At 38.2% G+C, this 26,289-nt stretch overlaps 1 protein-coding gene across 1 annotated transcript in view; it reads left to right on the forward strand.

The window, feature by feature from the left end:
• Nucleotides 1-769: 769 nt before the first annotated feature.
• LOC104458031 (microtubule-associated serine/threonine-protein kinase 4-like) overlaps nucleotides 770-26,289 on the forward strand; it is a gene marked incomplete at both ends in the record, with an annotated part of 39,700 nt that continues 14,180 nt past the window's right edge. The window contains 9 exons of the mRNA XM_010079786.1: nucleotides 770-979; nucleotides 3,944-4,045; nucleotides 8,224-8,356; nucleotides 12,553-12,617; nucleotides 13,302-13,387; nucleotides 22,274-22,482; nucleotides 23,214-23,352; nucleotides 24,355-24,487; nucleotides 25,189-25,354. Of these exons, the coding sequence (XP_010078088.1) occupies nucleotides 770-979; nucleotides 3,944-4,045; nucleotides 8,224-8,356; nucleotides 12,553-12,617; nucleotides 13,302-13,387; nucleotides 22,274-22,482; nucleotides 23,214-23,352; nucleotides 24,355-24,487; nucleotides 25,189-25,354 (1,243 nt within the window). The remainder of the gene's footprint in view (nucleotides 980-3,943; nucleotides 4,046-8,223; nucleotides 8,357-12,552; nucleotides 12,618-13,301; nucleotides 13,388-22,273; nucleotides 22,483-23,213; nucleotides 23,353-24,354; nucleotides 24,488-25,188; nucleotides 25,355-26,289) is intronic.

The following is a 26,289-nucleotide window of genomic DNA, read 5'->3' on the forward strand; positions in this document are numbered from 1 at the left end:
CCAGCCAGTTCACAATCCATCTCACCACCTGATCATCTAGATCGCACTTGCCTAAAAAACAGAAGAAATTTCTTCATATTTCTTTGTAGAAATGTGAAGAGAGCTTTGTCAGGATTTGTAGAGCAATTGAGCATCAGTCTGAGGTGTTGAAACCCACTTGTTTCAGTGTTTGAGATATGAACTAAGAGGTGTGGGATTACTTTTTGATAATAAAAATATCTTTCGGGATTTTTTTAAGCATCTGCAGTTCTGTGAGAACCAGACTGTTGGTTCTCTGAAATGGACTCATCAAGCAATCTGCAGACACATCTGACAGGATCAGTGAGCTTGTGGTGCTTTTATCAGTTAGTGTTCATTCAGGAAGATATTCGCATCTGTGGTATCTGCAGTCTTAGCAAAACAGACAAACGTCCATGAGTTCTCTCTTTCTAATTTTTGACTTGGACTTAAAGTTTTAGTCATGGGTGTTCCTTTAGCTCTGTTTAGTGATCGTCACAAGATCAGGGCACAATTAATCACTACTGGCAGACAGGGGAGGATCTGTGTGGCAGAACAGTCAGGGCGTTGCTTTTTGCACTGGTAATGTGGGGAAATGTCATCTGTCACTTCGCCTTTCTGTTTGCTTGCTCTTTTGCTTCAGTCATTTCACATATTCCAGCTAGGTACCTTCTTAGGCACTACAGAAATGTTGCAGAATTGGAAATAAGGTTCCAGGCTCTTAGATTCGTCTAAAGCTGATGTAATGTATTGTGCATCTATTTTTCTATAGGCCACAGCTCAGATGGAAGAGAGGCTTCGAGATGTTATAACAAATCATTCTCCAGATAATGTCCTTCCCCTGGCAGATGGAGTGCTCAGTTTTACCCACCATCAGATCACAGAACTGGCTCGAGATTGTTTGGATAAATCCTGCCAGGGCCTTATCACGTCACGATACTTTCTTGAATTACAGGAGAAATTAGACAAATTGCTACAGGAGGTATGAGCCGTGAGACTGCTGTTATATTTACTTAAAAAAAAATGTTTAAATCTGCTTGCCTGAGAGTTGTTGTCTTGAAATAATCCAGACTGTTCAATCAAATAATTATCAAAGTGGTGTTCATAGCAGTTTTAGTGCACATAATGACCACTACAAAGGCTGTAAGACATCCTAGTGTACTAGCCTGGAATAGATAGGTTGTAAAGATTTCAGAAACAATAGCATTTTGTCATGCAGTGCAAGTTATAAATTGCTTACAGAAGTGTGTGCATAAGCCCTAAATGAGGAGGCTTGCTGTTCCATTTACTGTGGATAAATGAGAAACATACACACTTTCCCCTTTATCAACCCTACTGGCTGCCTGCTGTTTTGAGAAAGCAGACAGCAACCCTTAGCTTTCCATTAGGTGAAGGTTATTTAATTATTTAAATATGTATACTATTACTTTCATAATTAAACTGTTTATTAACAGAAATAATGTAATTTCTAAAACTGTTGACACTTCCATAGAATAGTCAGCTAAATAATTAAGAACTTGGAACTTGACAAAATAAACGTACTATGACATAAGTCACCACAGTTTATGAATGTATCATTATTAAAACAACAAGTACAGTATGTAATGTACTCATTTGTTTGTGTAGGACTTGATAGCACATTATGAGCCAAAGTTAATGTGATAGATCAGCAAATTTGGTATTTACTTGAAATTTTCTGACTGAGATGTTAATATACCATGCCCATCTTAATTTATGTCTTTTCTTCTGCTTTCTTTTGAATTCAGGAGCAGTTGCTAAAGGTTTTGGTTGATTTTTTTTTTCCCCCCATGCTGCTTTTTCGTTAACTCCTATTCAGTAAATAGATTTTCTGCAACTACTGTATTTTGAACTTTCTCTCTTCATAAAGCAATGCAAAACTTAAGGCATCAATGATTTATTTCTGGGTTATCGAAAACCTATTTTTTAAACAGAGAAAATACATAGAGCTTGCTTACAAGGAGCTTACAAGACCTTGGAAACAAAGGAAGTTTGAACTAGTGACCTTTTTGTGAAATGTTCACATTCTTATCATGCCAAAGTGAAGGCAGAGTTGGACAGTTGACTGGAGATTTCTGACTATGAATTCCATTACGCTAGTGGTAATGTCAAAATACAGGGAAATATGTCTAAGCTAAGATTCACTAAACCAGTGTTAACACTGTTAATCCCTATTAACTATATCCCTTAAAGTGACTACACAGTAAGTAGAGTTTAGAGTAGATGTTCACCCCCCCCCACCCCACTAAAAAATCACTCTAGCGAGTTATTCTCCAATCTGCATATAAAAGTGTATTATTAAAAAAACAGATGCACTTGTTTTGCCATTTTCTATGATGCTAATTCTTTATTATGTAAAAATTTCCTGTTTTGCAAAATACATAATACCTTAAAATATTCAGACTTAACTTTTGAGTCAACTGCATAATACCTGTCAATAGCATAATATAATATGTCAGTAAGAAAATTTTCTCTTTGCACAACTCAGTGATGGGCATTGGAGTCACATGATTCATTTGTTGTCAGTTCCCAGCTACAGCATTCAGGAGTTCACCTCCTACTGCTATTCGACACACAGTGATTACTTTACTTAACCAGGGAAGACTCTCTTGGTATTTGAGCAGCTTGGTTCAACTCACGTTTTACAATTCTGAATTCAAGGTCAAGTGGACCTGAATGCTTCCTACTTCATCCCTCTTAAATGTAACTAGTATTGAGTCTTGTTCACATATGCGCCTGACTGTTCACAACACTGTACAAAGGTGCTTTAAATTTTATAGGTGATTAAAGTAGACAGGTGTTTTGTTTAGAACATAGTTTTCTTTGGACTTGGTTGATAGTGTGGAGAACACAAATGCTTGTGTCCAATTAAGGTACTTCCAAAACCTGTTGCAGATTGCTAGATGGTATTTTCTTTTTTCCTTCTTTAAACTTCACAGATTAACTCTTCTCAAATGTTTAGTGTTCTTTAGAATTGTAGTGCTTATATTGAGTGCAATATGTAGCTTCATATTTTCATAGTTTTTTTTATAACTTCAAAAATACCAGATATATGTTATTTGAAAGGTACTTACTTGTCAGTATTAATCACTTTTAAAATGTTAGTTTCTTGATTCTCTTTGTGGTTTTGAATAAGCAAGAGTGAGGAAAAACTTAAGTTCGCAGTTTCTAGTGTTCAGAACAAATAAATGCTTTGATATTTGAGTGAAGGGCTATTAGGATATTTTAATCAGAAGGAGAATGATGCAGTTTCTTTGCATTCATTAGCATCCTTAAATTATATAATTTGTTCATAGAGGGGAACATTAGAGAGAAATTTGAAATGCAGCTCAGAATTGTGCAAATGTTATCAAACCTTCTAGAAGTTTTTTATTCTGGAGGTATTTTTTAAATAGGATTTTCCCTCCGTTTTTGTTGTCTTTGTAGAACTCAATTTTTCATTGTCTTTCTACTTTTATATGGAGCCTCTCTGCAAGTCTAGTTTTGTTTACATGTGTCACTTTAGTATGATGTGGCCATATGAAATTGGTATCAATTTGGCGTGGATGTTGCTTATGTTTATTAATATTACTTAGGTCAATTTTCATTTAATCCTAAAATTAACAAATTGAGACACAAATTTACATATAGAGAGATGTATTGAAATGTAGTCCCTTTTGCAAAGCTAATGGTAATAATACTGTGTAAGACAAAAAAAAAAGTTTTATGTCCATTGTAGGCACTTTTATTTTGTTGTTACAGAGTGATAGAATTGTACAAGTGGGATTACTTCACTTTGAAATTGCAGCATTGCTCAAATCCTAGTTATTTCTGCTGGTGTCTGATGCGCTGTTTGTACATGCATCAAACCCTCAAAGGTTTGAATATACTTTCCTGAGTAATGCATCACATGCAGTTTGTTTTATTATTGCTTTACATTTGTCTTTAGGCTCAAGAGCGATCAGAGAGTGGAGAACTGGCATTTATTAAGCAACTTGTCCGAAAAATCCTGATAGTTATTGCTCGTCCTGCTCGCTTACTGGAATGCCTGGTAAGATCATGCTTACTATAAATAGATTTTCACTTGGTAGTGCAGGAAAGTTTCTGGGTTAGTATTCAAGGCCCTTTTTTTAAAAAAAACAAAACATGTCAAACAATGGAGCAGGGCTTCATTGTTGGTGGGATTCTTTCTAGTTTTATTTCAGGAACATAGGACTGGCAGGGCCCTCTTGCAGTTGTGTTTGGTTCCTTGGTATTTCAAATACTATGCTCCAGAAACCCTTTCATCAACTGAGGAAGCTCCAGTTTGAAACCAGCTGGGTTTTTCTGATTTTTTTTTTTTTGTTAGACTTTGCTATTCCTTTGGGAAGACTGTCCTGGAATTGTAATTGCTTGGTGGTTTTCCCATTGTTGTTGTTTTTCTTCTTACAAGTTTTGTAATTTTGTTTCCCTTGACAGCTGCCAGTGCTATAGGCAGCTTGCAGTCAGCTCTGCAGTACCTGATTGGGGGAACAGCAGCAGAGGGGTTCGGGTATCTGGATATACAGATAGCCGGAGTTACACTGGGAACCAGAAGAAGCAGAAGTAGCACTGATGTTACCAGACTGGGCTAGCTCATGGGAGGCTGTGTGGGTGTGTTTCTGCTTTGCTTGCCCATGCTGGGGGAGCTGCGGTGGCTCAGGAGCAGGAAGTTGCTCCTATGCACAGAGACAGTGTGCTTCAGTTCTTCAGTGGAACTAATGAACCCTCACAGAACACGGTGTACTCAGGAGGATGGCATAGACACCCAAATACCATGTAAGAGCCAGCCTGAGTCCAACAGGCCTGGCAGGCAGCCCAGGCTGACTTTGTTGAGCCACTCTGCTTGCCAATACCAGGATCACAGTGTTGATGCTGCACACAGCTATTTGAGGCTGGCGAGGCTTATGTGGGAGCTGCTAACCTGCTGCTAGACTCAAGTTATGCCTGAAAGTGTCATAGCTGCATTTGCATGGCACTGAATCTGAGCTAGTACGTCTTTCCAACCTGATTTTGGCTTTGTGCTATGCCTCTTCATGTGTGAGACAGTTAATCCACAACCTGGCTCGTTCGGCCATGGGCTTTTTGAGAGCTGCCTCTGTTTTGTTTTGGAAACACCATGTGTCAGTGTTCTGAGTTGCAGTTTGTTCATGATTTGCAGTTCAGAAGGAATCTAAAATAAGGTATGTGCTCAGCATGAAAGAGATGTTTAAAAAAAAAAAAAAGGCTTTAGAGGACAGCTTAGCACGTCCTGTCTCTGCCACTGAATCCAAGCTTGCACGTCCTGTCTCTGCCACTGAATCCAAGCTTGAATCCTGAAATGCTCATTCCATATCTAGTGTGATCTTCCCTGCTCCATTCCCAAGGTTCATATAACATTTCTGCAGCTCTTTCCCCAGTTTCTCATGTGATGTCTTTCCTCTGGTTGGTGTCCTTCTCTGTCATCACAAATCCAAAAAAAAGTGCTTAAATGCATCCTGTAGGCTCTCAGACCAAGGCTTCTTCATGATACTTTGTTCTTCCCTTCCCTGCTTGCTGGCTCTCTTCCACCTACCCCTGCCCACAGCGTCATCGTCGTAGAGCTTTTTAATTCAGGTTCTCGCTTGGTGTTCTATTTTCCCAGTAGTTCATTCTCCTGAGTGCTAAGTTTTATAGCTACCTAGTCCAAATCTTGATTCACTTAGTTCCCAGTTTCTGCCCCTGGTATTTTACCATAGGTTACTTCCTCTGCCTTATCATGCTTCAGGTAGAGCTGCTGTGCATCCCGTGTCCCTCCTCTTGCTGGGCTGCCGAGGCAAGTGGAAGTACAGTATTGCGAGGCCGAGAGACGTCTGTTTTTTAGGTCAGAGTTTCAGAGCATCAATTGCAGAGAAAGCCAGCACAGCTTCCTTAGAGTGTTTGTACTTCAAAGGATTCTTTAGGAGATTTAAGCTGGAATGTAACAACTCTGCACAGTATGTTTCTTCAGAGGCAGGTACCTTGAACAAATTTAGGCATACTGTCACAAAATAATACGTTTCTCGTACAAGAAGGTGTTAAGCCTACTCCGTAAATGTCACTGGAATAATGTAATCTTACAGAAACAATATTGTTGTTTTTTTCTGTAGCTTCCCTCTGGAAACTTTTGACTAATATTGGCTGACATTTTAGGATGTCTCTGAAATAGATACTGGCTATGGAAAACTTCAGCCTCTGTAAGAAGGTTCATAGCATTGTAGGAAATAAATCCAGCCCTTTTGTCATGATATGTTTCACATACCATGCAGTAATGCTGTCACTTTTTTGATGGTGATCTTGACCCAGGTGTTTATGGTATGTGAATCCCTGTTTTTATTCACTTGATAATCATATGAATAAAGCTTTTGCAGTTTCATACGTGCCAAGAGCTACTGCCAAGTACTGAAAGATTTTCTCTATTTGCACATGGAAGATGAAACACGGAGTTGGAAATAAAGATCAGAAAATAAACTTGTTGCTTCTAATTATTTGCTTGTGTGTATATGTTGGGGGTATATAGATTTAGAGAGACATATGTGGACACACTCACACATTCTTATGATTGAAAGTATCTGTTTTGAAGTTAACTTGGCTTACTAGCCAAGTAGAGGAGAAGCTGTATATCTGCCACTGCAGGAGGTAAGGAGATGATGTTTTCTTGATGAAGGTAGGTAGGAACAGCATCACATTGTTGTGTTCTTCAGTGCCAAGCAGTAATATGTAAGAGATCAATACATCTGGGAACAGCATGTCGGATAAGGAGAGAGAGGCTAAAACAGCATGTAATGCTTAATTACTCTCTTCAGAATTATAGAGAGTTCAGCAGCATCCTGACTTTGAGCTAAATAAGAGAATTTAGACAGTTTCCGGGTTTGTGGTAGATCCTTTGGAGTAGGCTGGAGATGGTGAAAATGGTTTCATGGCAAATGAAAAACCAAGATTGTTTTCACAAGCCTGAAAATTCTGAAGCTATTTAATTTCAGACACACTGCAACTCCTCCCGGTAGCCAGCGCAGTTTGGATGCTTCCAAAATGAAACATGAAACCAAATTTCTCAAGTAATCTTCCAGGTTGGGACGTTGAGTTCCGAGGTCCTGGGTAGCCTGAATAGCTGGGACAGGAGCCTTGTGACCCAACACATGTACTGAAGCCCTGTGGAGTTATGGCAGGCCACAGAACAACTGTCAAGGAAGCTAACCAGCTCAGCAGTCTGCCTGGCTTCTGTAGATATTTTTGACAGAACTGGCTTACTCCAGTAAAAAGTCTGCTTTGTTACATCGATGTTTCATTGCTCTGACTGGTTCTCACTCTATCAAGCATTGTTATATATATGTATCACCTGTTGTCATCTGCGGGTTGGCACGAACGTCTTGAAGAATGTAATGGCTATGTGAGAGGTGTTTTGGTATGGATTCATACTGGTAGATGGAGAAAGTTACTTAAAAACCCACAAAACCTTTTAATAAACTTCCCTGTTTCTTTCAATGGTTCCCTTTTTTTATCATCTGTCAAGGTAGTAAAATACATTCCCAAGGGACTTGGGGGGAAAGGCAGGGGCTGTGTTGCTGTTTTTTTGTTCCTCTTCAAGGTATGCCTTTTAGGTATGGTATAAATGTTAGTTGTAATATAATTCGTTCCCAAAGGAGAATGCTTCATTTCTTGATTGGAACAATGGGATCAATGAAGTTCAGATGTTGTTTTCAGCAGCTTATGATTTTGGCTTCATTCTAAAATTAATGATTTATCTAATTGTATTTTCCATAAAACATAGAGCGTATATATTGATTAAAAATACTTCAAAATTTAATTTAGAAGTAAAAGGGAAGAGCAATGTATTTGTGTCGTTTAATTCAGTAGTGGATTTTTATATGCAAATGGATGCAGGGAGATGAAATCTTGTGTATGTGAAATCTTATCACTGCCGATTATAGGTCATTTTACTGTGAATATTATGGGAAGTTTTGAGGGCAAAGAACTTTACTAGTCCTATAAAGTAGTGCTCTGAAATAATGGTACGACATTCCATTGCTTACAGCATGTTACATTGTATAAGAATCATAATAGAGTAATAGACTACTAGCAGTAGAATAAAGTGTTGTTTTTAATAAGGGAAATGTAAAATATTTGTGGTACAGGAAGCAAAGGAAGTTTTTGTGTTAGGCTTTAAGACTTCAGTTTTTACAGAGAGAATTATGGTGATTATTTTTCTTCTAGGAGTTTGATCCCGAAGAGTTTTACTATCTTTTGGAAGCAGCTGAAGGCCATGCTAAAGAGGGGCAGGGCATTAAAACAGACATCCCTCGATACATTATTAGCCAGCTGGGTTTAAATAAAGATCCTTTGGAAGGTAAGCGCATGTCCTGGTCTAGCTGTAGGCTTCCAGATTCTTCCTTCTCAGTGTGTTTAATCATTCTTATAATTTGTGTGTACCTGAAAAGGGTCAAAGTAAAGACGATAGCAGAACAAGCATTCACTGACCTTCACAGTTCTCTCACTCGCTCAAAGGCATTAAAAAGGAGATTAAATTTTTTTCTCTTGAGAACATAATTCATAAATACAGTGTGTCAATGATACTTGTCAATGCAACTTTCATATGTCAGTTCTAGCTGAATTTTACTGGTATAACTTGATGGTGACTATTATCCAACCATAGGTATAAATGAAACTGGGCTGAGCTGTTATTTGCCCTTCAGTGCCTCCAGGCTCCCACATCTTGGAGTCTCTGAGAATAATATCTCCCATTCCTGTTAAAGATATATTTTCCTGGGTAATTTATGTCTCCATGCTGAGGACTTTTGTTGAGAGAACTTGGGTGCCTATGGAGGTATTATCATTGCAGAATTTTTGTTTGCCTGATTCTTCTTGTATGGACATTGTTGGAAAACTAAAATTAACTTCTGTCTCCTAACCAGACCATCCCCTCTTCCATACTGAGAGCAGGTTCTGTCACTGGTGACAAATAGAGATTATTTTATTGCATTCAGTGCTAATCCTGCAATTTGGAAGAAAACGGCAGAAATGCCATCATGGAAAAAGAGTCTAGTTAGTGCCATTTAGCTTGTCTGTGTTACAACCCAGGACAAAGGTTATCTCTAGGAGGGGACTTGATAACAAAAAATAATAGCAGAAACTTCTGATAAACTTTTTTAACCAGTTCTCATGATGCAAGATCACATTTCCTTAAATCAAAGGAGTAGTATATTGTTGAGTGTGTTAAAAGAAAACTCTTTTTGTTAAACTTCAACAGCTTGTGAAGTTCAGCGCTGCCAGATGTCAGGAATTTAGTTAGATCTAATTCAATTAGATTGGGTATTGTTGTAGATTATATTCATGTTATGTTAACAGATTTAAAGAAAGACAAACATATTATGAGTCTGCTTCCTATCTTCACAGAACTTCCTCATCCAAATTTAGTATTATTTTTATCTGAGATATAGATTAAACCAGCTTTGATGCTTCTAGATCAGATTCGGAGTACAGTGAAGATGCAGGACAAATTGGGAAAATATGCATAAATAGGTTTTTCCATGTGGTACTGGAAAAGATCAGGAAGTAGCTTAATTATCTGCAAGATAAAAAGGTGTCTGCTGGATTTGGAGAGCTGTTGATCTGGCCTAGACCAACAGCTCATAAATTCTTCACTGATCAAGTATGCAAGGTTTAATGGTTTAATTTGGAGTGTGAGTTGAGGGTATAGTATTATTGACCCTGGTTATGCCACTTGAACCTTATCTTACTGATTCAGTCTTTCTGGCCACTTGGATAAAAGTGTTCCTCAGCATGAGTCAAGAATCTGACACTACCTAAGCTTAATAATATATTTGAATTTTTTTCAACAATATACTGTGAGAGAGGTCTGGAGTCAAATGCTATATACAAATAAGGGATACTGTTTTCTCAGACTAAATATTTATTTTGTGTGAGTGTACTTCATCTAAAACACATCTTATAATTACATTTCATAAATTGAATATTAATTAATATAACATAGACTTTAAAGCACTCCAGGATAATTGAATTTTTTTTTTTTTGAGGGAAAAAGTGGTCTGTGTGGTTAGTCAGTAAATCCTGAGGGGTGTATGATGTATGGATTACTGATCTTTGGTTCAGTTGGAGGTTTGTGCAATTGAATTATTTTGTGTATCATTTTAAATGTTAATGTGTATGTAGATTTGTGATCAAATAATTCAGGCCATCTGATTCGTATTAATGCTTTCCTGGCTCCCTACAAAAAGTGATATATTTATAAGTAGTGTACATCACTGTGCAATGGCTTCTTAAATGATCTGGTTTTGGTTTTAAATTGGTGCTTCTATGTACAAGGACATTTCCTAAGGAAAAAGAAAAGAATGGCACTACTGGTTTATGCCCTGGAATTAATCCTTTACAAAGAGAATTATTTGGAAACATTGTATTCATTGCTATTAAAAAAAATGACATGAAAATCATCCTCCTGAGAGAGCTTTTAATTCCTTGTATGCAAAAATAAAATATTTTAAAATATTTAAATAGCAGACCAGATCTTTCAAAACAGAGAAAACCCACCTCAATAACGCCACTTAACCTGAAATACAGAATTGTGTTTTCAACTAAGCTGTTAAATTATGCCTGCAATATTCATAAATGTTCTTGCAAGGGATGTTACTTCCTCTGCAGAGAAAAGCAACATTCTTCTTTGGACTCTTCTCTACTTACCTCCTTTGTTTGCTGCCGTAGCTGTAGTGTCCTTTCTTTGAGTGAAATGATGCATGCATTACTTTGAGATAAGGCCAGATAAATTTATACTGCACTGAAAGCAATACCACAACAGATTCATCACTTATCAGAGACTGGTGGCTGCATTTCTGAAGAGTTCCCCAGGGAGAAATTTTTCTGTGTGGTTTTTAAATTACCATCTTTACCTTTTTGAATCATGAGTCTTCAGAAATGGTTTAAATCAATGAATGAAAAAGGGCAGATGTTTAATGGTATTTAGATGAGTTTTAAAAAAATCTCTTCAGGCATTGCAAATTGGTTCCATAGCTCCCCATTTTGAACGCTGACTCTTCATTCCATTCCATTACTACCTACTGCTTGCAAATAATACGTATGTCTCAGATAATGGTTATTTTGCAAAAGTTCTGTTTAAAAATGGCTCAATTTGCCATTTATGAAAATAATTTCAGTTGAGAAGGCTGTCAAAGTATATTATTCTACCTTGCTTGGTTCTCACCCGTACAATAAAGGTTTCATCAGCACTTCCATTATAAAACCCCATGTTCAGAAAACTGACTTTTGCCAGGAAAATCCACTCCAGTTTTGAGTTTGTCCTATACCATGTTAGCCTAGGCTCTCTTTTCTTTTTAAGATTTGTTTGTTCTCAGTGGAGACATTTTTACTGTTTCTTGACTTCATATTCAGAACCTTCGGAATGTTTGTAAATTCTCTTCACACTTTAAAGATCTGATTGTTTTTTGAAGTGACCTTTTTATTACTTCCGATTCTTACACTTCACGAATGTTGTGTTTTGGATAATGATTACAAATGAGAGTTACTCCTTAAATCTTTAGGTATTCCAACAGAAAATTATCTATGTGGTTAATTTTCTCTTAATTGTTACAGGAAGTGGTGTGCAGAATTTCAGTTGTAATAGTCACCTATTATTATATAGGAAAATCCAGTTTAGATATTCTGTGTGAATATTCCATTATTTTTCATATTCATAAGTACACTCAATAGTCCTGACATAAAAACACACCTCACAACTTTCTCTAGTCCCCAGCAGGTCATCATGATAAAATGTGTATCTTTGGCTATGTGGAGTATATAGTTAACTCTGTATATGATTAAAGTAATATGAAGCTTCCCAGGGCTTTCAGCTACCAGCTTTTATTACCCGGGTGAATTTTTTAGTTACTGGGCCACTGAAGAACAGGATGGGCTTAGGAGCTCTGCAGCATAGGTTGACCCTGTCAGAGACAATCAGGTCAAGTTGTAGACACCCAAAATCTCAGTTTCACAGAGAGGTTGTCTATATTAGTGACTCCATAAATGATCAGCTTTTAAGAAGAAAATGGCTTTTACCTTATTTGGTTAGGCATATCAGCATTTCTATGTAGAAGATGCAAACCATTTGGAGTCCATCTCTGTCTAAACTAGAAGTTTTTTTCTCTTAACTGAAGGAGCTCAACAAGGGTGGGGACTACTATTAACCCCTCAGGAGTGTTTAACAGATCCGTGCTGTCTTCCCTTAATGCTCAGATCACCCACACATTTCAGAATTCCAATGTCTCAGCAGTGGTAACGGTATTGCTCTTCATTGCTTCATGGCTGTTTTAATTCTTCAATGGAAGATTGCATAGGCATTGAATAGCACGTCTTCATTTTTTCGGGTGGGATTTTTTTATATGTACTTGGAGATGCCCTAAAGTTATTTGGTAAATACTACAGATAGGACATGTTTATTAATCATTACAGAAAAGTATCAACTTGCAGGTTTTGTGTACTTCATTTAGGATTGTATTTGCTATAGTTTAAAATTAAGTTTCTAATCTTTGTTTCCAGAAATAGCTGAGCTAGCTAACTGTGACAGTGGTACAGAAGTGCTGGAAATGGATGAGTCAATAAATGTAAGTTTTCCTGTTATGTTGCTGCTTTTGCTGAATCTTAGCAAGGTGGTGTGTGTGTGTCGCCCCCCCCCCCCCCCACACTATCGCCCTTTGTATTTTCTCCTGGTGTGTGTAAATGGATTGGATAGAAGCGTGGTTAATCTTCAGACTAAAACCATGGTGCTCAGCACACAGAAGGCTTGCAAAAAAATATTAGAACAAAACTTTCTACTTATGTTTCTAGATGTTGCAGTCTTAAGGTTCCACAAGGCTAGCATTCAGTGTGTGATAATTGTTTTAGCATGAAATCCACCACTGTGTCCTTTATTTCTGTTTAATGTATTTCTTTTTCTTTTGGCCATTGAGTGCTTGGCAGGATTCACAGAAGTGCATAAGTCTGAATAGGAATTGCCAGTAACTCCTTTGTGGAAGCCTTCGCGCCTGTCTACTGTAACCTGTGCATGTAGATTAGCAGGTAGATGGCTGCAACGTAACAGATACCTTTTGATGAAAAAGCAGCTTTGCTTCAGGAGTCCCTTTGGCCCCTCTCTGTGCTAGCTTTGTGGCTAAGTGGCCAGAGCTTTTATCTGGTTCATCAGGGTGTGACAGCCTGGTGATATCTGGTTTTTGTTTGCTTTTCATTTTTCCCTGATTTTGGAAAAAGTACTGTATTAACTTTGTTCTTTCTCCTGTTTTACTTTGAAGAGCTCTGATACCTCACTGAAGCTGCGGAGGAAACCTCAGGAAAGTGATTTTGAAAGAATTAAACTGATCAGTAATGGAGCTTATGGGTGAGTAATCCATGAGTGCAGCAGCTCTTTTGCATTTTGTTCTTGTGTAACTTCCCATTATTTCTTATTGCAGGGATGTAAGGGAGTTTGTTTGCACTGCTGCTTTTTTTCATTCTGCTTTCCTATTTTACTGCTAATATTTGAAGCTCACAAGAAAAACTTTCTGGAAAGCCTGCTAGGCAATAGTGAATTACTGTGTGCTGCAGTAAAGTAAAATACTGAATATTACATCATGAAGATTTCTTAGAAGTAGATGTCATGTAATGCCAAAGATGAAATCCAAATAAAACAAAAGGCAGATTTAAATTGATCTTTCTAATAGTAGACAACAGTCTGTTTATGCAGATGTGAAACAAAACAAAACTGCATCTGTAGGGAGGCAGATTGTTAAAAATGAGTGCTTACTTGACCTAAAAATATTGGTGAAGTAGAAACAAATTTCCTTAAGTAGGGCAGCACTACTGTAGCTTCTCTGCAGGCACTCTTCTACCCTCAAATTTTAACCAGTTAGCTTCTAAGGAATTGCTGTTATGTGGTTAGTTTCTGGGCACTTGTCAAGTGCACAACTTAGCTCCCCAGTGGTATGTGAGTCACCTGGAGACATCCCAGAAGACCAAGAGAAAATAATGTTAGCCTGGGCCTTAAATGAACACAAAATGTTTTTGCGAACTACCATGATGGGACTGTGTCTATCAGCAGGCAGAAGTCTGTCTTCAGTCACCTTTTCTGGTCAGATGCTCTCTGTTAAACCCTTGGTTGGCTCCTCTTTTGCACTGAAATATATCAAAACAGTAACTGTTAATGTGTCTAACCTGCAGGACCAGGAAGTATGTATTGGCTCAAAAAGAGGGGTTTCTGTTTAGAGGTGAGGAGCCCATTTCCAAGTAAGACTTTGTCACAGCCTGTCAGTGGAGAGGGCTGTGCTGCTCTCCAGTGCAGACCTCATTGGACTGGCTTTAGTCTGTCCTTCCTCTGCTTGAGGTAAGAAGTAGCAACGTGATAGGTCTGAGCGCTCTTTAAAGAGACCCTAGACATAGAAGAAAAATCACCTGCCATCTACCCACTGGAGTTTTGCATGCCGTTTTAATAGCCTGAGACTGATGGACACACCAGTGCTCTCACTGATCATATTTAGTTAAAGGTAACCCTGAGCTCTGGGACAGGAGGTATTTAGTATTGCCTACTTCTGTTGGTCATGATAGCTTGTGTGGAGGCTATTACTTGTGCCCAGACCTGCTTACATAGCTCAGCAAAAAGCCTGAAGGAAATAGCAGAATTTGCATTAAAGTTATGTAAATATCCAGATACAACTTCTCACTATTCAACATCTGCACAATTCATTTTCTCAGAATTTCTCCCTAGACAAACTCATTACTTACTGTATGCCAGTTTCCCCCAATTACCCCAGGACTTCAAAAGCCTTTCTTCCAGCAGTAGCAGTAGCTCCTGCTTCCCTCCCTGGCTGCATCCCTTTCTCCCTCCCTTGGCAGATGCTTAGTGCCCTCCCTTCCTCCTTACATCTCCTGCCCGGTTTCCTCTTTGTCTTATTGGAGAAGGATAAGAAGAACTGTGAGGAGTGGGTCAGAATCAGAGAAAAGGGTGTCTGAGTCAGTCGACCTGCGCAGCTTCCCAGCAGGTTTAGGATGCTGAGAGATGGGGAGAGGAGGGAGCAGCAGCAGAAGGGCTTGTTGAAACCAGCAGCTCAAAGCCAGCCATCTAAAGCCAGACATTTGGTGAGCCTGTGACTCTTGCTCCATAGGTGTTATAGTCAGAAGAAGCCTTGATGAGCCATTAAGAAATACAGACTGGACACAACTGTCCATTTGAAACCAGAGACAAGTAAAGATCTGAAAAGCTGGAAATGAAAGGATGAGAAGCCATAGCTTTCTGTGGCACGGATAATGTAGGCATGTAGGATTTTTTTCTTTCTCATGTTTCTGTCAAGGAAAATCGATGCTTAAGAAGCACCTTTTAAATGCCAATAGTATGCGAAATTGGCAATATAAATGTAAAAATTGGATGAGACACTGATAAATTTGTGAGGAAAAGTGGAGCTGGTAGAGGGTGAACAGCTTGGAGTGTATCAGGATTCTGGATGAATCACTATTGTCTTTATCAAATGTTAAAATGAGTAGGCTGGCAGGTTATACTGTGGTAGTATAAGAAATGGAAATTGAAAATCTCATCAGTTAAGCATGGAAATAATACCACTCCACTTAAGCAAACAATAACAAAGTAGATTTTTTTGGTTTGGACTTGTGTTTTAAATGGTTACTTCTCAGAAGAAAAAAATCAAGAACAAGAAAGAAGACAAAGATACAGCCCCTTACTAATTAATGTAGAGGGGAAGGAACATACTCGGTGAACTGTGTGAAAATAAACCTTTAGAAGTGTTTACTCATTTTCAAAAGTGGTTTTAGGACTTAAGTCACTTTCCCCCAGCTGCTGTAAGCTGGGGTGGCTTGTGCTGTTGAATTCCCTGCGATCTCACTTTCTCAAAATTATCTGTGTGCTTGAAGGGAGACCACTGTGCTACGTCAGACAAGTGGAACTGTAATATCAACAGACCATTTTTTGATCTTTAAAGTGTTTTTTTTCTGTTGGCACTGATGTGATTGGTAGGTAATTTACTCAAAAGTCATGGTCAGCTTTAAAGGGGACATCATGATTACCTAAAAACTCTTTAATCTATCTACAAAATGAGTGTGATTAAGCGGTAATACCTGTTACATCTGTCAATACAAAGCAGTAAACTGCCCCAGAGCATTTATTGCAGTTTATTACAAGTATAAGCAGACAAACTAAAAATTACTGTTATTATGCTACAAGGATTGTTTTTTCACCCTTCCCTGTTTTTCCAGGCCATTAATTTTTTGAAATAACCTAAATATTTGTAAATTCTGCCTATGCTTCATCGATTTATTCTCAAAAATACGTTAGTGGGCATGTTTAGTGCTCTAACTTATTAAAGATTTAATATGCTATTGTAATATTTTGTTTATTTTGAGGATATAAAGGAGGGTTTAATTCTGAACCAATTTAAACAAATATATACATTCTGCTGTCTTTGATTTTGCTTTGGGGTTTTTGCCTTCATTAGTGAAATTGAAAGCTTTGACTGCTTGACAGGGTAATTGTTGGTCTTGGCATGCTGTAGCAGAGATTTGTCAGATACGTTAAATGTGATGAGTTTAAACTATTCATTTTGTGAAGGTTTGAGTAAATATCTTAGGAGTTCTCTGCTTTTAATTGGTTGGGTAAACTCATTTGTAGTGCAATTAAATGACTGTATAGTAGATGAGGTGTATCAGGCTTTTGGAAATGGCTAGGAATATACAAGAAGTTAAACAAGCTGTGAATCAGTGAACATGTAGGAAGCTGGCCAAGTCGTTAATGGTTTCACAAGCTGTATCTCTGACTTTTTTCAGTGAGCCAAAACTTTCCTTCTCATAATTCCCAAATTTTAGACTTTCACTGAAATCGCAGTAATGTGGGGTTTTTTTGCATTCCAGCTTCCAAGAGATAGTAGGTATACTCCATCTCTTTGGGTTGGCATCAGCCATGTTTCCTGAACAAGCTCAACAAAATTAAGTTTACATTTTATTTCAGGGAAATGAGCAAGTTTTGGTTCAGTCTCTCTTCACCAATGTATAACTGTATCTGCCTGAAGCAAGTACATGATACCACTTTTACATCTGCCTGGAATGCTTTTACTTTTACAAAGATGGTAATGTCAGTATGTACGTGACACACTGGCTAATGGTGTTGCTCGATAAAATTAGTAACTCTGAGGCAGTGTGAGCTTGAGAAGCTGCTGCCCCTAACCTGTGAGTGCTCATTCCTGTTCCTTCTGCACCCAGTTGACACTACTTGCTCATCTGTAATTGCATTGGGAATGGGACGAACAAAGTTACCCAGCTGCAGAATAATACCCTGTCAATCAGGTTAATTCATCAGCCTGGCACCACCAGTTTAGAAGTGGAAGGGGATGGGAGGAGTGAGGCTATGTAGGTTCCCTTAAGTAGCACCACCTCTGAATGGCTTACAGATCTATTAGGTGGCATTCATTTCCTTCTTTTCTGTTTATCCCTGTGGGTGACTGGTCTACCCAGAGCAAGAGGCTTTGATTCCTAGCAGCCAATAGCTTTAAAGAGCAGTTCAGAAAGTAGAGGCTGGCAAATTTTGTGCCAGGGAACTTAGGTTCATCATTCATTGTGGTGAACTTTAAACTTGTATACTTCATTGCCCTTGAGTAGGTCTCCCTTCCCAGGACAGCACAGGCTGAGTGCCTTATCTTTCTTCTGTAGATAATACATGTGTGAGGATCTAATATTGGCAGCTAACACAGTCTTCTTGGTGACAGAGAAACATTACCATGTTGAAGGTCTTGAATTCTTTCTTTCCTGAATATGCAGCATGCTACAAACTGGTGAAGAGCTCAGTTTCTGAAGTGTCTGTTTTGCAAATACAGAGCAATTCTTCCTGAGTTTACCCGAAGGAAGTCTGGGCAGTGGTTTCATCATTTTACGTCTGTGTTTATTAGCTGCTATAAAGATAGGAGTTGCTACTGTTAGGTATGGAGAAGTGATTTTATTAGTCAAAATCTGTGGCAGATTGGAACAAGTAGGACTAGTACCAGTTGTGAGAGAAGGATCCCAGCCAGAGTGCTCTCTTCTTCACATGGCCAGCTTCTTTGCTTCTAGACAGGCTAGGATAAGTCTGAAATATTGCTGAGAGAAGGCTGTACATGTTGTCCCATGGCTCAGAAGGCCTGCACCACGCTGGATGGTCCATGTTAGGAGAGCTACAGTGCTTTAAGCAGCTTTTCCTCCTACCCCCAAATAAATCTGACCTGATCATGGGTATTGCCTAGCTAGGAGATGGTGCAGCGCTGCTTGTAAATTCTGATCCTAAATAACTATCCATAAACTTTACCATATAGCCATAACATGAATCACAGCCTCACAAAGTACCTCCCCTTCACTGGAGACAACATGAGACATAATTCCAAGGTAATACAGAATTTAGCAGTCTCTTCTCAGGAAATCGCTGGTGAAAATGAAATATAGATCCTGGTCAGCAGCTGTAACTTTTAAACAGCAAGTACAATACCTGTGTTTCCATAAGGAGTTCAAGGTCCTTTGACAAATGAGATAATTGGGTCACAAAGCAAGCAACACGGCCACATTAGCACTAAATGCAGACCAGCTTTTAAAATGGCTCTGGAAGTTGAAGTTACTGGAGAGTTGTAAACTAAGCCTCAAGATTGTAAGTAATTTAGAAAAAAAACAGGAATCTCAGTTATAAGATTTCAGGGACAGATTACGTAATATTTAAGTTGGAGAAACTCAGGAACCCAGTTAAAATGTTTTAGAATTTTTTTGGTCATCTTAACACATGTGCACAGTGCTTTATGTTTTTGCATAGCTAAAGGTATTTTAGAGATACTTTTACAAGCTGAGATTTCTGTTGGAAGTGGAATAAGATAATGTTTGGACAATGCCAAAGTTTATGAATTTTCTTATTTCTATTGAAAAGTAAACTTTTCTAGCTATGTTGAATACAGCATCCATAAAACACAGTACTTTTGTACCTGTTGAGATCCATACAGTGAAATCAGAGGATGTTTTGGAAATCTCTTGTCACCTCTTTATGAAGGCAGAAAGGGGGAGGTAGGAAAGAAACTTCTTAATTGTAAACCATAGGAGAGTGCAACAACACCACTCTGGTTTTGGCTTTTCAGGAAGAGAGGGCGTACCACTGTCATTAAGTGGATCGACAGGGCAATTGGGTGGTCTTGGATGTTCTTAATACATTTCTTTTGTGTTAAGGGAATCCTCAAATTTACCGTTGTTTTTATAATGTACTGAAAATCATGAGCTGAATTTAATAGCGAAGGCCAAGAAACTGGGAGTAAGGTATTGTGTTCTCTCTTAAAAGCACGTACAAAACAAGTATAAACTTCTGTCTAGTGCTCCAGCTGTAGCATTCTGGAAAGTAAGGAAGAGATGCGGGGAGGGGGGATGGGGGAAGGTGCAAGTTCAATGCCAGGATTTAGGAGAATGTACCAAGATGGCAGCTTTGAGGAAGGCGAATGGAAACTGGAAGGCCATCACTGTCTACATGATATATTATTATACAATAACAGAAGCATACTTAAAGGATGGTAAATCAGCATTCAAAATTACCTAAGACAAAGTTGTTATGTGCTAGAACTCACTGTGGCTGTTCTCATCATTTTACCTCAAAGTTCACAGTCTTCAGTGTCTCAGGTGATGTGTGCTTTACTCCAAGCTTTCCATTCAGATTAAGTTGAAGCCCCACTTAATGTGCAGAAACATGGAAGATTTCCTCTTTTTTCTTTTTTCTTTTTTTTTTCTTTTTAATGTTCAGACAACTTGTCTGTCTTTATTTAACAGTTTCTCTCTGAGAAGATTTCATTTTGTGTTTATCATAATATTCTCTTCCGCACTGTGAGAGCTGAGAACGTGGGTGTCCCCGCCAGTCCCAGGCACAGTTGTGGTGTGCTTAGTTTAGCGTACTGGCAGGCTGGGGAAATGGCATCACTGCTGCGAACTGGGTGCATCCTGGAGGAGGAAAGGAGGTCTTTTGCAGGAATAATGTGCTGCTGGCTAGGGCAGTTTTCTTTGTAAGACATAAATGCTGTTTGCTGGGGTTACTGTGACCAGGGGATGTGAATAAGTGATGGTAGATGTTTTTATATGTTGAAGATTATTTAAAAGTGCTTTATATAGCATAAACAGTGTGTGCATGTGTAAACCCAAGAGACAATTGTGTTGCAGTTGTCTCGTGGGTTTGGTACACTTGTGCCAAACGATTTTTTTCTCAGGAATTGTATAACGGTATCCTAGTGGGACGTTACACAGTTACCTGCCTGTTGCCTGTAAGACTGGAGGATGCAATTTAGAGAGCTGGGGAAACATAGCCAGCGTGTCCCAGATATTTGCTAGACTGGAAGGCCCTTAGAAATTACCAGTTCTTCATCTTTAAATATGGTAGTACTGACCCTACAGCTCCACACGATCTCCAGAGGACATTTATTAACATGCTGTAATAATATGCTCTTTTAGTATCTGTCTGTCAAGAGTTCATCTTAGCACAGTGTCCAAATTAAAAAGATCTGAGAAAGGTCTGCATGCCAAGTCCTCAGTTCGTTTATATCACTTTTTTTTTTTGAAGGATTGCTGCTTCAAACACCTGAACGGCTCACTTTTTCAATGCCAGGAGTGCATAAGAGGACCAAAATAGGGAAAAGAAAAGATGAAATTGCATGAGATTGAGAAGCTAAAACTGACTGACAGGAGATAGCAACAAAAGAGGGAGGAAAACCAGAACATAAGAGAAAAGCAAAGCAGTGAGGAAGCGGTGGAGAGAGAAATGAGTATGAGGGGAGCAGTGGGAACAGATGCAGGAGGACAAAACACCAGCAGGGAGGAGTACTGGAACTGAGTAACTCCATCATTACTCCAGCTTGGGAGGGGCAGGAGGGAGTGAGACTTAGTAGCAGGCACGAAGGGTGGGGTTTATCTTGGGGTTTGCCCAAGGTGGTTTTCCCCTGCTTTCATAATGATGTAATGTCTTTTACCTGCCCTGCACTCAGACAAGAAGGGATTAATGAAAGCTTTTGGAATCAGTAAGAGAAGCTTTCTTGTCTAGAAAAACTTCTCGTCCACAAAGGAAAGCAGAAACATGTTGATTTTTTTCAGTGCCTGTTAACTACTAGCCGTAGGGAGATCTTAATAGAAATAGTAAGACAAGAATTGCTTTTTGTGTTTAAGTAATTGTATGTTCATAATTGGACCTCATGGGGGCAACAAATTGAATTTAAACACTACATAATTGAATCCCATTTTTTCCTCCTCTGTTTTCCTCTTTTGTCCTTTTCTTTCTATATGTACTCACCACTGTGGTGATTATATACTGGAGATGCTATAAGCATTAGATGCTACAAAGTAGATTTCAAGCAAGGCAGACATTTTCAGGATTTGCCTCAAGGTATTATGAGAAATACAGCAGTCATGTCCTGTGTCACTGTTTCACTGCAGGGTCATTCCTTCTCCTAAGCCTTGAATGTAAGAGTAAGAAGGATTTTCTGCGTGAGGTTTTCTTTCACGTCTCTTCCCTTGCTACCTTGACCTTACCTAACCAAGCTTATAGGTAACTTTGTACCCAGTACCACAGTGGAAGTTCTGCATGTCAAGATACATCTTAATCCCACGTTACCATGTGGTTAACTCAGTGATCTTTGTCTCGGATTACCTACTGGTGACCTACCCCTGATACAGATCAACACTGATGTCAGGGACTGAAAAAGAACAGAAGATTTTGCACCTGGCAATGAGAGAACCACCCTATCGAGTAACTTCTGAAAAACGTTCATGAGGAACCTGTGGCATGTTTTTAAAATCCCCTGGATGGAGTCTGAGTCATAATTATCTGAGAGCTCACTTAAAGAACAAGCATTTGTCAGTATGATTTATAGCTGGCTTTTGTATGTAATCCTTTGTTGATGGAAATGCCCAAAATCTGTCGGAGCTGAGAGCATTTACTGTATCTGTTGCGGGGCGGGGGGGGCATTTGCTGTATGTGTTGTTTGCTTTTGGGATGGAGGAGGTGAGTTGTTTATTATTAGGTTGTGTACTGATTTGTTTTGACTGAGAGTTGTCCTGATTATGAAACAAAATTAAGTCTGTAGCCATTCTCTAACATCGAATGCAGGTCAACTACATTGAATTAAACCCAAGTATTTTATATAACACATAGGCAGTTTTTTAAAACTATTTATTTGTAAAAAAAGTATTTAAAAATACGTTTTAAACAGTTACTCAGTCTTTTTTCTTTTTTCTCCCATTTGAACTGCTTCAGTGCGGTTTATTTTGTGAGACACAAAGAAACTCGACAGAGATTTGCTATGAAGAAAATTAATAAGCAGAATCTCATCCTCCGAAACCAGATCCAACAGGCCTTTGTCGAGCGTGATATCCTGACATTTGCAGAAAATCCGTTTGTGGTCAGCATGTATTGCTCCTTTGAAACAAGACGTCATTTATGCATGGTCATGGAATATGTAGAAGGTAAAGTGTTTGTTCTGTTTTACAGAGGAAGAAAAGAGTTTTCTTACACCAAGAAGAAAAAACAACCCATATGGTACTTGCATTAGAAAGGCCCCCTGCGTGTCCTTTGTACCTTGGCAATATAGATTTAGGATCCAAATCCAACAACAAGGTGGCTTTTTTCTTAGTCATTATCTCCCAGTGAGAGCCTATAAAACACTTGTGCTCTGGCTACAGTGTGAAATAACTGCTCTTTGAGTAAGTTCCTCATAGACTGTAATCATAAATGTCGTAGCATTCAAAGTTCATGTGGAAATGCTGTTTGCTTTTCTGGAGTTCAGATTTTCATTAGCACGTGTTGGGGTATTGGTAATAGTTATTTCTACAAAGAGAAAGGGAAGAGGTAGCAATTTGAAAAGGTGCTGATGCTGAAGGAGATCAGCAGACAGAGGCAGGGCAAGATGACATGCCCAGGCCATGGTTGTGTGGGCTTCCCACCCTCCTGCTTTTTTTTTTTTTTTTTTTTGAAGTAGCAGCACAGACTTCCAGCTGAACCCTTGTACTGCTCGCTCCCAGCTTCATGTTGTGTTTCCACTACAGTAGTTGGTGTGTTTACGTGTTCGATTGAATCATCTCACTGGAAAATAAACATTTATGACTGCAGTTTATGTCTCTTTCTGCAGCATGTATGGATTATTCCGATATACCTCAGAATTATAGAGTCATCTGGAACATTTCTGCTGTTTCCACAGGTGGAGACTGTGCTACTTTGATGAAGAATATGGGTCCCTTGCCTGTAGACATGGCAAGGATGTACTTTGCAGAAACTGTTCTGGCCTTGGAATACCTTCATAATTATGGAATTGTACACAGGGATTTGAAACCAGACAAGTATGTTTCTAGAATATTAGCAAAAGAGGACTTTGAAATTGTTAGATAAAATATGAAAGGTGTAAACTTGCTTTGAATGTTTTTTTTATTTATTGTGAAAGTTATGTAGATTCACAGTCTCTACACAATATTTGAATTTTCGTTACCTGCAGTTACAGAAAATGTGTGTTTTTGCAAAAGAGCTCATTAAAATTTTCTGTCATTAAGACGGAAGAGGCTATCAGAGTAGCTTAAAAAAATGGACTTCTGGCTGAAATGGAGGGAAGTACATTTTGGTCATTAAGGAAAAGATCTTTCAAAGTGTACTAAAACCACTGTTTAATACAATATATTTGTATATATGAAGACAAGATTGACCAGATTGGGAAATCTTTCCAGTTGCATGGTTTTTTTGCTGTCTTTTTCAATATTTAGAAACATAACATTGCTCCTATGTATGTACTAACATTACAGAAAGTAGCTGTAGTAAAAAATACAGCTGTTTCAGCTCCATTAATCTTCTTCCTGTTTACATTAAAAAAAAAAAAAAGAATTGGAGTCATATCTGTTGAGTGGCAATACCCTCATAGCAGGTACTGCTAACTTATTACTAACTTAATACCTGAGGTTTTTTGCAAATGGATGAGCCGGCTTATTGCAGATAGAAAATGCTCACCTAACTTCAAAAGCGAGATTTCTTCTATTCTAGCTCTTTCAGATGGCAACTGTTTCTTTTTCTTCAAAGCACCTAGCTAGCATTCAGCTCTCAATACTTGTATGATTTTATAAGATGTGTTGTGAAATTGCATGTAAAGAGTTTGTTTGCATCTGATAATAATACAAACAAATGTAAGGCTGGTAGATTTTTAAACTGTGTATTTTGTACCTGGTTAAATTACTTTTTAAGCTGTCTTTATATTTTTGCAGTGCTAATTAAACATTTTTTCTCCAAGTATAATAACGATAAAAATAATAATAATATTGAATTATATCGCAGTAACTTCAGATCATTCTACTTTTCAGTTTATTGGTAACATCCATGGGCCATATAAAGCTTACAGACTTCGGCCTGTCAAAAGTGGGGCTAATGAGTTTGACTACCAATCTGTATGAGGGTCACATTGAGAAGGATGCCAGAGAATTCCTTGACAAACAAGTAAGACACAGTGTTTTTCATTTCTACATTGAGTGTTCAAATGAAGTGACTTTTGTCAGCAGCGTGTACGGTTGTTATTTCTGCATTGGTGTTCCAGTTGTGTATGTCAGTTACTTTTACTGATGTCCTGCAGATTGTTCTAGACTTTTTTCTTTCTACATTAGGATCTATTAGTAAGATAAACAGCCTAATTGTGTGCAAGTTAATCTCTGAGAGAGACAAATGGAAAACTGTTTTGTAAGGAATTCAGAAATCTCAGCAGAGTACTTGTGGAGCTCATGATGCATTGTACAACCAAGGGTGCTAAAATCCTTGCTATGGCCCATTTCCCTTTAAGCATGCCTCATTACCATTGCTCACAAGCTGTTCACTGTAAAAGTTACTTAAGATAAAACCATCACAACTTCCATGTAAAGATAAGGATACGTTTAGGTTGAATAAAATATTTGCTGTGATGGACTCCTATGTGTGAAAAGCAAACTGTCCTTTGCAAGACAGATACACAAATGTTGATTGTGATGCCTGTGAATATATCTAGGTTGTTCTAAAAACATTAGCTGTTATGCAAACTCAGCAGACTAAAACCTACTGACTTCCGTTTTTCCATGTTTCCTTATTATTTTACATTTCAAGAATGGTAAATGAAGTGACATAGTTCAATTAGACTTGTTTTACCATCATGCTTATATTCTTTCTTCTAGGTCTGTGGCACACCTGAATACATAGCTCCTGAAGTGATACTGAGACAGGGTTATGGAAAACCAGTGGACTGGTGGGCTATGGGAATTATCCTTTATGAGTTTCTTGTTGGGTGTGTGCCATTCTTTGGAGATACACCAGAAGAGCTTTTTGGACAAGTAATCAGTGGTGAGGATCATCATTAAAAAACCTTAAATTTCTTTGCTGTGAAACATTTAAATTTCTGTTTGTAGTAAAGATATTTACAACTTTACTGATAAACTAGATTTTCAAGCTAGTTCTGCTTAAAAAAATAGCATTATCATAATATTGCAGTACACAATTTCTGTCAAAGCAATAAGAATAAATCTGGATTAAAAGCTGAACTTACTATATGTTGTTGCTAAGTGCAGAAATGCAGTAATATAGAGTACAATGGTTAAGCTGCACTGTTACAGAAGCAGTATTAGTACAAAAGTAGTGCCACTATGGCACAGTGATTTCAGTCTTTAATAAAGAAATTATATCAGACAAGAAACTGTTAAAATAAATTTGCATAAATGGGAAAATGCCTCATGGCACAATGAAGAACAAAGATGTAATAAAACCCTAAAACAAATGTCTCCCGAATAATAAATAATGAGGAAGAGAAGGAAACAAATTCAATTCACAGATTGTTAATGATGTCATTGGTGATTGTTGTAGTGTAATGTTATTTCTGTAGCAGCTGTTCTTCTTCCATTTAAAATTCAATAACCTTTTAGATCTTAACCTGCAAGCTGACCCTAAGTATTGTTATGTGGCTTGTGGCAAAATCAAATGATAATTAAACAGAATCGTTTACTGTTCTACCGGCTGTTTCCATGAATTTCCCAGATGCATAGATGTAAAGGGCCTCTATTTATGCCAAAAGTTTAACAGAATGGCAGCTCTGTTACTGAGTATTTCCCAGTCTGTTTTATAGTCTGTTTAAAGGTCCGGTAGCTAACACCAAAAAAAAAACCAAGCATACAGAAAACCTAACAGAAGCAAAACTAACTGCACCTATGGATCCTTATTTTCTGAATACCCAACAAATCCTCTTCTGTACTTTGAGACATTCTGTCATCATCCCGCTTTCCTCC

Source organism: Pterocles gutturalis, unplaced genomic scaffold (assembly GCF_000699245.1).
Source record: "Pterocles gutturalis isolate BGI_N339 unplaced genomic scaffold, ASM69924v1 scaffold24699, whole genome shotgun sequence".
Classification (NCBI taxonomy): domain Eukaryota; kingdom Metazoa; phylum Chordata; class Aves; order Pterocliformes; family Pteroclidae; genus Pterocles; species Pterocles gutturalis.